The following is a 15,717-nucleotide window of genomic DNA, read 5'->3' on the forward strand; positions in this document are numbered from 1 at the left end:
TCCAGCCTGGTACTTAGAGCATGTGTAGGCTACAGTGAGGAGCTGGGAAGCACTGGAAGACTCTCTGCAACTTTCCTCTTCTTGCTATGATTTTTCTCTGTTTCCTTTGCTGGAAAAACAGGAAGAAAGCACAGATGTGGAAAAGAAGCAGCTGACTTGACTTACAGTCTTTGAGAAAGACCCTATTATTCCCTGTCTTCTCCAGGGATTCACATCACCTCTCAGAGCACGGGTGGAAAATCCCAGCAGCCAGAGCCTGCAGCGGCTTTCCCTGCCCATGGCTCTGCAGAGCTGCACTGATTTAGCCAGACTGATGAACCAGCCCAATGGGCTCAATTCAAATAATTTTTTCTCATTCTTGTCCAGTCAGTAAATTAGTTAAAAAGACAGAAACCCAAGCATAGCTTGGATTCTTTCACACCCCGATATCCAACACACAGCAACTTGCAACAGGAGAGACTTGGAAACAATGGAAGGAATGTGTTTTCCCGTCTCCTTCGGTGCTTTGGAGGAAGTGGGTGGCTGGCAGCAGGAACGCTGCCCTGAGAGCCCGATTATCCAACGGGAACGTGGACAATGAGGCACGGCAGGTAACCAAGGGGACTCTCGGGGCAAGCGTTTCAGGCAGCAGCTGGGCTCTCCTCTGAGCCACAGGGCTACAAATCACAGGCAAGGCTCCACATCCAAGTGCTCCTGTAGGGATGATAAATGGGAAAGAAGCAGCAGGTCCTCTAGGTGGATGTATGGGGGTGTACACGTGTTTGGGGGGGTAAGAGCGAGTCTGCAGAAAGCGAACCTGGGGGGAACCACACCCTGTGCTGTGGCCAAAGCAAAGGCTGCTGAGTCTGAAATACCCTCCCACACTGAAATTTTTATACATTAAAGCAACTTCCTGCTTGTAACCAAAGCTCCAGCCCGACTTAAACTGAGTGCATGCACACACAGCCTCTGACACTGCTGGAGAAGTAAAGCAAAACATTGGCTTTGCACCCAAAGACAAATTAATCCAAGTGAAATGCTAAACTTTGGAGCTTCTGTGAAGATCTGCTACTAAATTGATGGGCAAGAAGGATTTTCAGAGGGCATATTCTGAATGATTCATTGCTATAGGAAGGTGGTGGATGTCTGGGAGCTCCTTTCCCATATTTGCCGTGGGTCACATACCTGGGGAACTGCAGAGTCCCACTCCACAGTCAGAGATAAATCTCTCTTTGATAAAACTACCCTGAGAAGAGAATTCAGCCTCTAAAATCTGCTGTAGCCGAGGCTGGGCAGGACCAGCATTTGTAACTGCAGTGGCCAGAAGATGAAGCATCTCCACTAAGGTCAGGGAGTTTGCTTCAGAGGTGTGTCCTTGCTGCTAAGATCAGAATGTGACTCCACATGTCACATTCCCTTCTCAGTTGCTCACTCACAGGACACATCTCCTCCAGCTCCAGGAAATGGGCGCAGCTTCAAAAGTCAAGGTCTGGTCCAAATGCAGTGTTGCCAATAGAAGGCATTGCTTTGACTTCATGGTGCAAACCTCAGAAGACTGAGACAAAAAATCTATGAGGTCATGCAGATTACACCTGACTGATGTAAGAGGCCCTTCTGATGCTAGCAAAAGCTCTGCCTGAGTAAATGCTGTAGGATTTGGTCCTAAACTGCACGGACAAAGGAAGGGAATCAGGCTCTGCCACAACACCAGCCAATCCAGAGCAATTCAGGAAACGGATTTCTGAAGACATTTAATTGTTTAAAACTGCAGACAGACATTCAGCAACCATGAATGCCAAGCTCCCACTGAAGCTCCCAGGCTCAGAAGAAGCCAGGTGATTTTGGAAAGCCAGGCACCTCAAGCTGGAGAATCACAGTGGGCTTACGCCACTTCTGTGGAGATATTTTGGTCCAGCATCTCTGTTGACCTTTACCAGCACTGACAAGAGCTTCTGAGGAGAAAGGACACCTCTTCCAGGACTCCTTCCCAGCGAGTGCCCCTCAGGCACATCGGCAGCCAAAGCAGAAACTATTTTGCACCCAGCCCTATGCAGATGGACATCCAGCTATGCTGATGGTCCAAAGGGTGAATTCATTTCCCTGGCACTGTGCTGAGGGCAAGAAAACCTTGGGAAAAGGTTGCTGTGAGGTTAAGAAACAGCCCTGGACCTCCTCCACCACAGGCGCTGGGGATTCCCACTGCTCCATCATGGAGTTTGCCAGCTGCTCCCAAGGAAGAGAGGCCATGAAACACACCCTGCACGCAGGGACACAGAGAGAACATTCTCACCTGCTCTTCAGCCGTAACTTAACTCCTCCAGACCACGTGGCTTTGCTGGGCTGGAAGTCAGTGCTCACACAGTCCGGACCGAGTGGGCTGGGAGACAGGTCGGTGCATCCCTTTGCTGCATGTGTGTCCCTGTCAGAAGAAACCAAGGCCACGTAAACACCACCACACAAAAACCTCAGCCCCTGTATCCTCTGTTTCATCAGGATTTTAGGAAAGATGGCATTACACAGACCCAGGGGGCAAGGCAGGAGCATCAGTCTAGTTTTTGAAAAAGCGCAAAGAACATGTCACAGAAAGCCACATGTATCCCTCGTGTAAAGCCACGTGTATCCTTGTTTTTCTCTAACCTGGGCAGTGCTCAGCACCTGAGAGAGTCTCTTGCACAATCCCACAGTGCTGCTTCTCCCCACACAGGAGCGAGTTCAGCTGCAGCACCCACGGCACAAAACTCATTATCCTACAGCTGCATCTGGGGACCTTAAATCCCCAGGGCTGGAGTTCAGGGGTTCCACCGTGGGATATGCCTTTTCCACACCTCATGAGAGCACAGGGAATGCTCTGAACACACAAGAGAGAAGCTAAGAGAAAGGTCCATGCAGTGGGAGGGAGAAAGAGAAACCTATCCCCCCCCACTGATATTTTCCCAAAGTCAGGAAGCACATATTTACCCCGCTCCAGCACACGCGTGCAGACGTCACACAAACACCGTGCGAGCATCGCTTCAGCTCCTTCCTTCCCCCAGGCACAGGAGAGCCCGCAACGCTCCACTATTCCCACTTTAGCACCGAAACGCGGGAGAGATTGGAAACTTCGGCTCGCCCAAGGAACCCCCTGCGCCGAATAAAAGCGGGGCTGAAAGGCCCCCTGCGCCTGTCCCTGCCCGCGGCAGGCCTGGCCCGGGCTAAGCTGGAATTGCCTCTTGTTGTGCGCTGAGCCCACATGCCGGCATCTGGGGCTTTGGATAGCTGAGATGGCTTGGATGCCATTCCGGTGAGAGACCGGCCGTCTTTGTGTCCGGCTGGGTCCTCCCCCACGCTCCCTCCCCGAGCCCCCACGTGCCAGGCAGGAATGTTAAGCCTCACACAGCGGGTGAGATATCCCAGGGAAGCGCAGCAGGACTTTCACCTAGATTAGGGAAAGCGACTGGTCTGGAACGGCCTTTTCTGCTCGCCCTGCTTATCTTCATCCAGATTTCACCCCAAATCCTGCCTTGGCTGCCTTTTCTTTCCCTGTGCCAAATCCCATCCTGCTTTGTCTGTGCCACCCCTCTCCTCTGTGATGATGTCAAGCCTCCCATCAAACCAGAAAGATTCCCTTCCCTGCTCCCATTCCAGCCTCGCTGTACACCGGGAGCACAACCTCCTCTACTGCAGCCCTGGGAAGCGCCAATGCCAAACCCCTCAACTGCTCCAATTCTCTTTGCTCACCGAGTTTACCATGAGAAATCACCAATTTCCAGAGCCAAGGTGATTTCTTTGACACAATTCTCAGAGTGCTGTTCCAACCCGTTTGAAAGCAGATACTGCCACAGGAGATCTTTGCCATGTTACAAGAGAGGTCTCAGATCTTTCCTAACTTTCCTGAGTGCTTGTCATAACTTCCCTGTTTCCTAAAGAGCAGAGTTTGGCTCTCGCAGGCCACACCACAGCTGTACTCCTTCAGTGAGGAAAGCTGCTCATGCCTCCTCTCTGGCCAGCTGTCTCCAGAGGAGCCAGTAACAATATTTAGGACTGGGAAACTGCCCCGTGCCAAAAAAAAAAGAGTAATCAGCAGCCTGAGAAACTGATATAAATCTGTGAGTGCCAATAGCTCCCTGGGCACCATAGCCTAGTGATCTTTCAGCACTTGGGCTCTTTTTTTTTCTTTAAGAAAAAACAGCTTTTGAAACACATTAAGGAAGCAAGAGACAATGCACTCTAAACTCTGCTGCGAACAGAGCTTTCTAAGTCACTTCCAAGCGTTCCCATATGGATGCACACAGCTCCGCCCCTCAACTGGCAGAGGGAAGGAAGGTAATCAGCTTGGGTGTTCCCCCTCCCAGGGAGCAAGCCCTGCTTGCCGGCACACATAACTTTGGGGTTTACCTCCCGGAGACAAAGACCCGTTAATTAGTGCCGGCGTGGGCTCTGGAGGTGCTGCGCGGGGGGAACAGGGAAACCCGACGGAGTTTTTCTCGAGCCTCTTAAAAAACTATAATTACAGAGCTCTGTGTGGCACGGCGGGCTCAGTAAGACATTGAAAACTAATCAGCCAGGCTATAAATAACGACATTAATCAGGGCCTGTGGGGAACACAAGACATGAGGACCCCTCCACCCGGGAAGCACACACACCTCAGGGATGGAGCACAGCCAGAGGGGATGGTCCCCATACAGGAGTGTCCCTGGTGAGAGCAGAGCTGGAGGAGCAGGCAGAATATCCGAGGAGACCCTAAACCCAGCACCTGTCCTCCCCTTGCAGCTTTCTGCCTTACCTGGCTGCTTTTCCCAGAAGGTTTTCCATGCCATTTCTAACTAAGGCAGCTCAGTCTAACAACCAGGAGTGTGTTCATCTCTATAAAGACACTTCTTCCACCATACCATGGAGACAGCCACCTTGGTACAAAGGGGTTGAGGGCCTACCTTTCCTCTTGGCAGTCACGACTGACCGTCTTCTCCTTTGAGTGACCCTTCTCCAAATGCTGGAGCTGCCCTGAGACGGCTCTCTGGGACAGCACCCAGCCCAATGGGATGCTCTTTAAGGCCTGGGCTGCGTTTTATTTCGGGATGTTGCAAAGGGCCTCACAATTCCACAGCTAAAAAGTATCCCTGGCAAGGAGGGGCCTGCAGTTGTTCCTTTTGTTATCGTGCTGTTTCTAAAGTTCTCAAGTGGGAGACAGGAAACCCAGCACACACAGTCTATTTAAAACTCCTTTACCTCCCACCTGAGGCTGGCAGCTGCATCTGAAATCTTTCCTTTTCTGCAAAGTTCATGTTTAATTATGAATTGTTATTTATACTTGCCGGTTCCACGGTGCCTTTGGTATTTAATACCACACATGTTCATGAGTAACTCTGCTCAGCTTTTCCCTCATCTAAAAATATGACCTGGTAGGATTTTTTTTCCTTGATGCAAAAGAACACAGTACTAGAGATTTAAGCCTTTTTTTAAGGACAGCCTGCCCCTCAGGAGTTTCAGTGCCCCCTCCAGAAGAGAGGCAGCACCTCCTGAGCCCACATCTCCCTCTCCTTGCACGGCCTTGCTGCAGCAGCTATCTGCAAAACCTTTCCCTATTTTTTACCCCCTTCTTCAGAGCTCTTCAAGAGAGCATGTGTGGCCTTATTTTATATTAATCCCTACAAGACTAGTTTGCCAGTTGCTGCCATCGATGTCTCGTGTCTTTCCCGAGTTGCCACAATCCCTGCGGAATTCAGTCGCTGTTTTTGGGAGATCCTTTGCCTCTGACCAGAGCTGACTCTGACCTCCTCTGGCTGCTTTATCTGCCTCCCTCGCTGACCTCCCATCACCTGCATACTTGGAACGTTTCACAGCACTTATCTTAACCTTTTGGGCTCCTGGCTCTTCTTCCTCACTTTCCTCAGTCTTCCTTATCCTTATTTATAATTTTCACATTCCAGTACAGACTGGTTTCCTAAATCCAGCCTGGGCAGTAAGTGTGGGTGTGTGCCTCTGCCCAGCAGATCCCTCCAAAATTACCTCTGAGTCTGCAGAGATCATATTCTTAATTAATTAAACTCCACATTTCGTAACAACAGCTCCCTGAGTAATGGAAGCAGCATAAATCAGTGCTGCACTCTCACTGAGGAAATGCTGCCATGTGAGCTCAGCTGCCTGGCTACAATTCCCAAAGAGGAGAGAGATTTTGCACAGGGGAGCTGTACAAAACCCAACTTGGGAAGTTTTGTCTGCTCATAGCATTTCTTTCCCAGCACAGCAGCCTTACACTTGGCTGCACTACCATCCTGTACTCTGCTTTTTTGCTTAGCTGGCCGTAGTTCTAGGTATGAATCTAAGATATGGCTGAGATTATCCATAAACAGCACTTGGAACTATGTTTTAAAATTATTAAGGTTGATTGGGTTTTTAAAAATTTTTTAAACCAGGTATTTTTCAATGGTCCCACCTCTTGGAGCCATGACTACTGAGTTTGGTTTGTTGCCACAGTAATAGAAGACCTAAGTCCCAGAGGATAAAATCCCCAAATGTTAATAGGTTTAGTAATTTTTAATGTCTCTTTACTTCTAAGTCCAGTTTTGTTCCTAGAAGAGAGGATGGAGGTCATATTGTCATTTTTAAATCATTTGGGATCAACAGGAGTGTTTATAACCACTGTTAGAATTAAAAGAAAAATAGCTTCTCACAGGCTGATTCTTCTGAAATCGAGATTAAAGCAAGGAACTCCTCTTCCAACTTCTACAGCTGCATTTCCTGGTATTTTTGTCCCTTTGTCTTAAATCAGATGCTAAGAGGCAACCCTCCTCCATGACAGAAACAGCCAACAGCACAGCACAGACACAAAAACACGGAGAAGCAGCAACAAAGCCAAACCCAGCTCTGCCAGCCAGGAGGGATCCCGAGCAGTTAAAGCTGCTGGCTTATCCTCACAGCACCCCACGTTACACAATGTCACAGGGCAGCCCCAGATTCCCACCCAGCCCAGTGACATGAGGAGAGCTGGGCAGCTTCACCTCTGGCTCTCCTCATCCCACAGGCAAGCTCTCTGCAGCTGAGGAGCTGGAACTGCATCTCCTTGGGAATGAAAGCACCGCATCCACGGCAGTCCCCCATCTCCTAGCAAACAGCAAGCCCTCCTGCCTCCTCCATGCCGTCAGGGAGAGGGCTCCCCTGGGGAAGGGATGCAGAGTTGGGGGGGAAACCACGCTCATCCTGGGCACCGACCTTGTGCTCGCCTGTGGCCATCCTGCCGGGCAGATCCTCCTGCTCCGCCTCAAGGGAAAAGACTGGATTGCTTACGTATTTCTTATTTTGTTACCTCCTGTGGCTGCTCCAGAAATAGCCCCTAATCCACATCTCTGTCACGCTCACAGAATCTCCTTGAGCTGCACTGGAAGTGCCCCATGTGTCAGAGCACAGAGGCCCAGGTGCTCTCCTGGTGGCAGCAGTGCCTGCACGGGTTTGTTAGTCTGTGCTCACAGGACCCCCGAGCCACACCAAGAGCCAGGACCAGCTGGAAACACGTAGAGAAAACAACTTTTTCATAACAAAAATATTTATCAATTGAACTGAAACCTCCTGCACTAATAACCTCTAAAGCTTTTGCTAGAGAAAGTCCCTCAGTCCCTGGTAAAATCTCTTGATTGCCACTTAGCACACTTACTGGAGATGGGAAAGAGCCAGGTTCAAGTTCACAGTCTACTAAGGCACACAAGGAATTTAATACTGTTTCATGGTTACCTCAAAATGCCAACAGGCTCCACCTGTATAACCACTGGAAGCATTTTTTCATCCTGAGCAGAGCAAGACGGGGTTTGAAATCTCAATAAGGCTCGTTTGGCACATGAATCTTGGGACCAAATTAGGCATTCTTCCCAGAGTTCTGCAGCAAGATCCAGGTCTCAAGCAGAAACAACAATATCCATGTCTGGGATTCAGATGGGTCAGTAAAGCTCAGGGAAAAAAGCCCCACACAACCCAAAACCATTCAGAGAGGTGCTGTCTGCTGCTTCTAAGAAACAAGACCACTTAATACACATTTTCTGTACACATCACAGGCACAAGCTTGCTGATACCTGTTAAAACAGGATTACTAGAGCTGATCTGTGTGCCATAAGCCAATCATCAAAAGGGAAAAGAAGAAGTTTTCCAGGCACAGTGCAGAGGTGGCTCGTGCTTTCCTAACTGCACAGGCCGTCGCTTGAAGGCAAATTAAAGAAGTCACAGGATGGCCAATTTTAAATGGACACATCTCCCATTCAGGCAGCCATCCCTTTCAGTCTAACAGCTCCTGAGCAGTGATTCCGAGCACGCAGAATTTCAGGGCAAAGCAACAGAGGTTGAGAAGTCACCTGGAATTAATCCAGAGCCACAGCTTTCCTTCTTGGAGGGCTCTTCACTCATGTGACTCCAACTTAAACAACCTCAATGAGCGCTGACCTTCAGGTCCACCCAGAAAAAGCCTGGAGAAAGGAAACCGGGTTTTCCCTGTGCAACGTTGTCTGGTCCTACTTGTCCAGCATTTTTCTGGCATCCCTTTTCTGTGAGACTGGATGGGTTTTAGCTGACCTGACCTCAATCCCCCAATGTGGCCGCGCTGTGTTTGCACAGCCCCACACAAACCAGCTGCTCCGACGCGGTACCTGTTTGCAAGCAGGGAGCTGAAAGGACTGCTGGCATTCATTTGGGTTCCTCACTTCACTGGCCAAGGGATCTTTGAGAAAATGAACTCCCTCTTTGTCTGGGAGAGAGAGACCTAATCCCCGTTTTGCCCTGGAGGATTACTGGGTACTTAGAAAGGCACTCACATGCACATTTTTGGTTCGTGCCAGCTGCATTTGGGTCCACAATGTGTAGCGTTCCCTTTGGTCTTTAGCTCTGACAATAGGCATTCCACTGCACACAGACCTCGACCCTAGAGACTGCCACCCTTCTAAAGGCACCCTAAACCCACGCTTTCTGAATTGGGGCCTTCTCTGCTTTGCATGAGCAGTTGGCCCTGGCAGCCCTGTGTGAATTCAGCTGGGCACACAGCCCTGAGCCCACAGCCCTTCCCTGTGCTGCCAGCCGGAGCGCACGGCTGCCTGCCAAAAAGACCTGGATTCCAGCTGGAAGGAAGAACCTGGAGGGCTGAGGAATTAGCTTTTATCCCTAGTCAGTTCCTGGCTTTCTGTAATAGAAGTTTATGGTTATACTCAATTACAGCTGTTGTGCCCCAGTGCCACCCAGAGAGCCTGGTGTTCCCACAGGGGCAAAGTGTGCCCCGTGCAGCTTTGCCTGAAATCTTTCTAGGATTGTGGCTTAATTCTGTAAAGTACTAATTTGGGAGGTGGTTCAATGCAAACAAAGAACTCTAAATTAGTACCAACTTGAGCAGCACTCTGCGGGCTCAGGGGAGAGCTCACCTTCTCAGGAGGTCACAACTGTCTTGATTTGTCTAATGGTCCCACCACAAAAGAGTGGAGGGGGACTCGCGCTGCACCCTGACTCTACTTGCAAGGAAAATGCTTTCCTGCACCTTGTACTCAGAAAACCCCCTCAGAAAGCAGATCTGCCTACTTGTTCTGTCAAAACAGGAATAAAAATACAGAGAAATGGCATTTTCATTCTTTTCTACCCCACCACGAACAGGACTATCTCTAAACTTGCTCTTGACCATTACTGAACATCTCTTGAGGTTTTTCAGAGACACCTTTGGAGATGCTGTAGGATCAGCTTGGGGAATCAGAGCATCACACAAAGGTCAATCAGTAACGTTAGTCTTGCCAGGTTCTGGGGTATCCCAATGCTGAATCATGGGGATCAAAAGTAATTCTGTATAAATGACAACATTTAACCTTTCTTATGTAACACACACCAAAGCACAAGGTGGCTCTAAATGACAAGCGTAAGTGAAACAAAAAGTATAACTGCAGCTCCTACAGAGAAAAGCGGCCACAAGGAGGAAGCAAAAGTCATACTCTTATAAATAAGGACTAGTTTTCAGGATTTGGGAATTAAAATGATTCCATGGGAAAAGACTACAAACCCAGCAGCTGAAGGAATAGTTATGTTCACAGCAAGAGATTGGATAAGCAGAAGATACTTCCCCAGAATTACTCTTTTTACACTCACCCTTCAGAACAGTGACGTTTTCCAGCTACAAAAGGGCCATCCTAGGGAGGGGTCTGAATGTCAGGCAAGACGTGTCCCACCTGGGACCTGTCCCTGGGGTGCAGACCTGAGACCTGAAAGGCAAGCCCAGCCCTCAGTGGGAACGTTCTCCAGCAGCAGCTTGGAGTTGGGACCAGGCTGGATCTGCTGGTGCAGTGGTTTGCGTGAGCACTTCCTAATGTGTCCCACACAAACCTAACTAGGTCAGTTCAGACCAACAATTTAAATGGTTTAAAGCTAAAGATTAAGGGAGTGCTTACAGGAACTGTTCCAGGGGCAGATGGATGAGGTTTCTGGCACAGATGAGCAAGCGAGGGCATTAATCTCTTCCGCCAGCACAGCTGGATCTCTTTTCCTCACCTGCATATGTGGTGCACTTTATGGAACACACCCTGAAATTCTACCCTAGCAGCTCTTCTATGGAAATATAGATGTTACCAAAGTGCTGGAACTTGGTAAAAGCAGCTCAGCTGCTTTTTGAGAAACTGGTCTCAGGAATGACAACCCGAGCATCTCTTCAGAGGGGGCAGAAGAAAGCCCCATACTCACATTTGTCACAGGCACAGTGGACACTCAGCACCGAAAAATCTAGTCTGAAGCTGAGTTGTCTCTCCTGATTATTTTGCACTGCTTCCTGGTATCCCAGATTTTAATTGCAGTAACTTGAGGGGTGGAGTGCACAGACCTAAATCACCTTTACAGGTGTAGCAATGCCTAATCCCAGAATATGAGCTACTCCTTATGAGCTGCTTCTCCATCCCACTCATCACCCTCTTCCTGGACACATTCCTGAATACCTTACTCAACACAGCATTCCATTTATTTCCTGGAGATTTCAGCAGGAGATTTGCTCAAATGAGAAATGAGGATAGATTGAGTAGGGAGATGAGGACTTGGCCAGCTTGATGAGAGTGCCCCAGGCAAGGTACAGAAATGCTGGCTGCTAAGCTAATAAATAAATAAATAAGTATCTGCTTGTCACTCGAAATATTTTTAGCATCTGCCAGTCTGGCAAGGGCAGGGATGAGGACTGCAGCCATGACAACACACAGAGGAGAGAGGAACCCTTGGCCCCTCTCACCTGCTCCTACAGCTCAGTGCCAGCAGGAAAACTCCTTCCCATCACCTTGCCTATTGTGTTTTGGACCAAGGATCCTGACTCCAGACTCGAATCATTCCTTGGGCTCAAAGCAAGATCTGAAGCTGCGACTTGGGATGTTCTCTGCAAGTGCTGCGGGGCTGGATTAGCACCTGCAGAGACTGTGGGAAGCTCACCTGGATGAGGTCAGGGGCTTCCCCAGTGATGCTGCCCTCGAGTACCAAGGAGGTGAAGCACTTCCAGGAACAGTTAAGAGAAATTCCACTACAGATTAGCATATCGCTTTGACTTCCAGGGAAAAACTCTCAGATCCTCCTCAGTTTCCAGTAACATGAAGGTGCTACTCTGTAAATGAAAAACGTTTCACAGCTCTTGGGAATCCCAGAAAACCTCACTTAGTCTAAATACCTATCAGTGTTTAGTGGGACTTTCCTCACTTCAGACACATCTCAAAAATCCACCCCAAACACTCTGGAACAGGATGAACTGCTTTTCCTTGGAGCAAGCACATGAAGAAAGCAGGGAGGAGATGAGCACCTACTGCAGTGCCAAGTGGCAGTCTGACCTGAGCTCTTCCACAGCAGTTACACAATAACAAGAGACACCAAAAATTCCTCTTGGAGCAGCAGCACCCTCTCAAAAGAAGCTGAATCTTTGCTATGGACATGCAGTGATTGGGAGCCAAAGCCTGGAAATCTCTGCATGCCAGAAGGAAAAAAGGGGAGTAATACATACCCCCAGTCTCAGCCTCTTCCCTGCACACAGGACAAGCTGTTATCATCATTACAAGCACCCCTCCCAAAACGAAGCCTTGGTGGAGCCAGTCCCAAACACAAATTGAGTCACAAGTGCCAAACTCTTTCACAGAGAGAACAACAAACCCAAATCCTATTAAGCAGCCATCAGTGTCAATATTTATTCCACACAAATCAGGGACAAGCGGCCTAATAAATGGTGTCAGACTGAGTGTGGTGAGATGGAAGAGGAAGGGGATAGATAGACTAGGGGGAAGGACATGACATTAATCAGCATCACCCCTGCAAACCCCTTGACAGAAACAAGGTAGTAAACTCATTAGCCACTTAGAAACTAAGCTCCCTTTTTGCCTGGACAGTGATAGCTCCCAGTTTCCAGCCTGGAGGTTTGGCATCCTTCACAGCAAAGCCACTGGGCCCCATAAAAATCTTTTTCTCTCAATCCACCTCTCAACACACACCTCTCTCTGGTCCAGAGAGGCTTTGCTGGCTCAACCACTCTCTTTCCAACACAGAGCAGACCCATCCTGAAGTCTGGGCTGCAGGGAATTAAGCACTCAAACTAGCACGGGGTAAGGGGCTCCCAGGCAAACAATGTCTGCACAGGAAAACAAACAAATCAAAGGATGATTTCACAAGGCAAACTCCCTGGCTGCAAGAGCCACTTCACATATCCCAGCTTCTCCTTCTCCCTGTGCATCATTCCTGCCCCTGGGGGGTGGTATATGCTGTTTTCTTCTCTCTGCCTAGGTGGGAAAACACAGTATTGAGACAGATACACTCCAGGCTGGATCTTTCCATCAGTGTTTTTAGAGCCATGCCTTACTACAGCACATATTTGCTCCCATGTATCCAGGGAAATTTAAGCTGCCATAGCACAAAGAGGATGCAGCCATCTCACACAGGGGCCCCGTCCCCACTGTAACTGCCCTGGCCACCAGTTATCATCACGCACTTTGCTTAATTTAGGCTGAAATGGAGTCTGTCTCCAGCCCGGAGCCTGCTTGTAACTGCAAAGGAATCTGTGCCCTCTGTAGCACACGAGATGGGATCAGGTCCCTGCTGGAGAGCACTTGGCCTGGCTATTTTTATTGTCTCCCTGAATATTTTTCTTCAACACCGTTTTAAGTTGCTGAAAGAATAGTAAAGATGAGGGTTTTTTTTTTTTTAAATAACAGACACACTGATAATCCATCAGAACTGTGTCCTTTTAACTTTTGGATGTTTCTCAAATCTCTGCCCTTGTTGCCAGGATGCTGAAGGCATTTTGAAGGCACAGCACGATGAAATCTAATCAGGGTGAAGTGGGCTGGTTTCATTTCCATCAGATTCCTCTTTCAAAGGCACAAATTTACCCTTCTGATCCTGACCACTAGAACTGAGCCAATACAGCAGTTACTGCTACATCAAAAGCTCACCCAGTCCCTCTCCATCACGAACAACTGATGACTGGAATTCCTCATGGTTCTTTAAACCCAAAGGACACTGCTACTAATTCAGGTCTCGGTGCAACTAGAATGTAAAGGATTAGAGAAGTGGTTCTCATCTGAACACAGGCAAGCAAGCAGCACATCACAGTTAGCCAAGCTCTTCATTCCAGTTAAACTTGGGAACAGCCCCCTAAATCATCAGCTTACACCCATAATGCTGCTCCAGAAGCAGAGGTACTGCTTCACCTGGATGTCCAAAGGCCAGACACCGAGCTGTGGTTACCACACACCCAGTGCCAGCCATAAGAACCCTCTGTCTGAACAAATGTTAGCCAAGTGGGAATCCCACAGGGCATTATACCCTGTTTGATGTCATATCCTGCTTATTTATTTACTTACACCGCCGTTGAGGGGAGGAAGCCCAGGGATGGACCAGGCCCCACTGTGCCAGCTGCTCTGCAAACACCAAGGGAAGGATGATTGCTCACCCAGAGGGCTGACCATTAAACAGGGTCCACCCTAACTAAACAAATGCAGGAAGGTCATTTTCTCCATCACTGCTGTTCCCTCAGCACCCCTCTCGAGTCCATCTGCTCACTGACACATCCTGCTTCTCCCATTGCTGCCAAGAGCAAGGCCACTCTCCAGAGCGAGAAGGGCTCTACATCACCCTGCTTTTCTTCTCATAACAACCCCTGTGGTCTGTTCAGGTCTACTGAACACAGGGACATTTGTGGAGGCTCCTGGCTGCTGCAGAACCACAGCTTGCCCATCTTCCAGAGGCAGGACTCCCACATGCCGTGGCAGCAGCCCTCTCCAAGGAGCAATGCCAAGGAGGCTGGAGCTGACCCTGTATGCAGTTGTTGCCTTCTGAGCAATGTTTTATAGTTAAACTTCTGGCCTGCTGACCTCTGAAAGAAAAGCCTCTGGGATTATTAAATGACAGCCTGAACTTTCCCATAAAAAATTACAGTAATCCTTATTTCAGTCGAACTGAACTTCCCTCTTCGATTTAAGAACCACAGGTGCCAAGCACCGTTCACTATGGGCCAACAAGCTCTCAATCCTCTAAATCCCCATATTATGGACCTGTAGAGCACCCCTCTCTCTCCCAGTTGTAGGGCTGGCCTGGACTTCACCTCTCTTAGTCAAAGGACTTTTAGGGCACTGATTTTTCCCTAACATTGTGCTGGAGTCAAGGAAAATCTTGACAAGCATCATCTGGGACCCAAGTCAGACCTCCATGGCTGAGGAAACATGCTGGGATCTGAGCTTCACCCCACTGCTGTCCGGGCTGAAGAAGGCAAAACAGGGCTGAGGTTTGGGATGAAAAATGCACGTGCTTCAACAGGTGCTGCTGGTGTCACATAATGTCACCCTAATTTAAGGCTGGGTATAGACAGAAGAACGTGCAGAGGTCAGTCTTTAAAAGGCATTATAGCAGGGAATGAGGAAAATGGACCTCTGCACCTCCTGGGCAGAATAAAAAGAGAAAGTTGGAGTGAAGGCAAATGAGGTCTGAGTCACATTCCTCCCAAATTTACAAAGACAGATGCTGGCTGATAATGTTCTATTTGAACACAATTCTTTTCTTAGCCATTTTAAGGAGTCTGGGGGTCATTCCAACCAGGTGACAAAATTTCTCAGCTTCTGTCCCAGTATCCAGTTGCAAGGTGCTTGCCAGCAGAACTCCCTCCAGGAACACTACACTGCTTACTAAAGCATCCAACACGGTGAGAGCACCCACGAAACTTCCCGCTGTTCTGATGCCCGGCAATTGCCTCTAGAGAAAGTGCTGTGAAGGGACCCTCAAACCCGGCAGCTCTCGCCCAGCTGCAGCCCGGACCCAGCAGGGCAGCGGATGACGCGGTCCAAGAAGTGTCCGTGCAATCACAGCACGACAGGATTTAAATCCCACCTGGAGAATCCCTCCCGAGTAACGAGTTTCACACGCGGGGTCTGATCCTATACCCCTTCCCTCCCCGACCGTTCCTTCCCGGCATCCAGAGGCTCCGAAAACACTAAGCAAGAAAACAGCAGCTGGAATGGGAGGGGGCGGACGCCCTTGCCCGGGAAGCTCCGCCGGTGCCGGCGGGGCTGCGGGGCCGCTACCTTTTGTTAGCCCGGCCCTGGCAGAGGGAGGGCGGCCGCCCCGCACCGGGGGCAGCCCCCGCACGCCGGGTCCCGCGCACCCCGCTCCCCGCGCACCCCCCGCAGCCCGGTGCCCCCGCACCCCCGCAGGACCGCACTCACCGTGCCCCGGGGCGCCGGCGGCTCCGCGCTCGCAGCCGCGCCGGGCGAGGGCGCCGGAGCCCGGCGGCGCGTCCGGCCGCCCCCG

The 15,717-nt window shown here is 49.7% G+C and overlaps 1 protein-coding gene across 5 annotated transcripts in view; it reads right to left on the bottom strand.

Annotated features, from left to right (window-relative positions):
• Positions 1-15,717, bottom strand: part of SHROOM3 (shroom family member 3) — a 103,080-nt gene that overhangs the window by 22,272 nt on the left and 65,091 nt on the right. For 4 of the 5 annotated variants that reach the window (XM_027698503.1, XM_027698502.1, XM_027698507.1 and 1 more), the window contains one exon: positions 2,270-2,398. In XM_027698503.1, the coding sequence (XP_027554304.1) occupies positions 2,270-2,398 (129 nt within the window). Of the gene's footprint in view, positions 1-2,269; positions 2,399-15,632; positions 15,657-15,717 lie in introns of those variants that run through there. The other variant, XM_027698505.1, reaches the window with a different exon arrangement.

Source organism: Neopelma chrysocephalum, unplaced genomic scaffold, assembly GCF_003984885.1.
Source record: "Neopelma chrysocephalum unplaced genomic scaffold, ASM398488v2 Primary Assembly neopelma1_128, whole genome shotgun sequence".
Taxonomy (NCBI): Eukaryota; Metazoa; Chordata; class Aves; order Passeriformes; family Pipridae; genus Neopelma; species Neopelma chrysocephalum.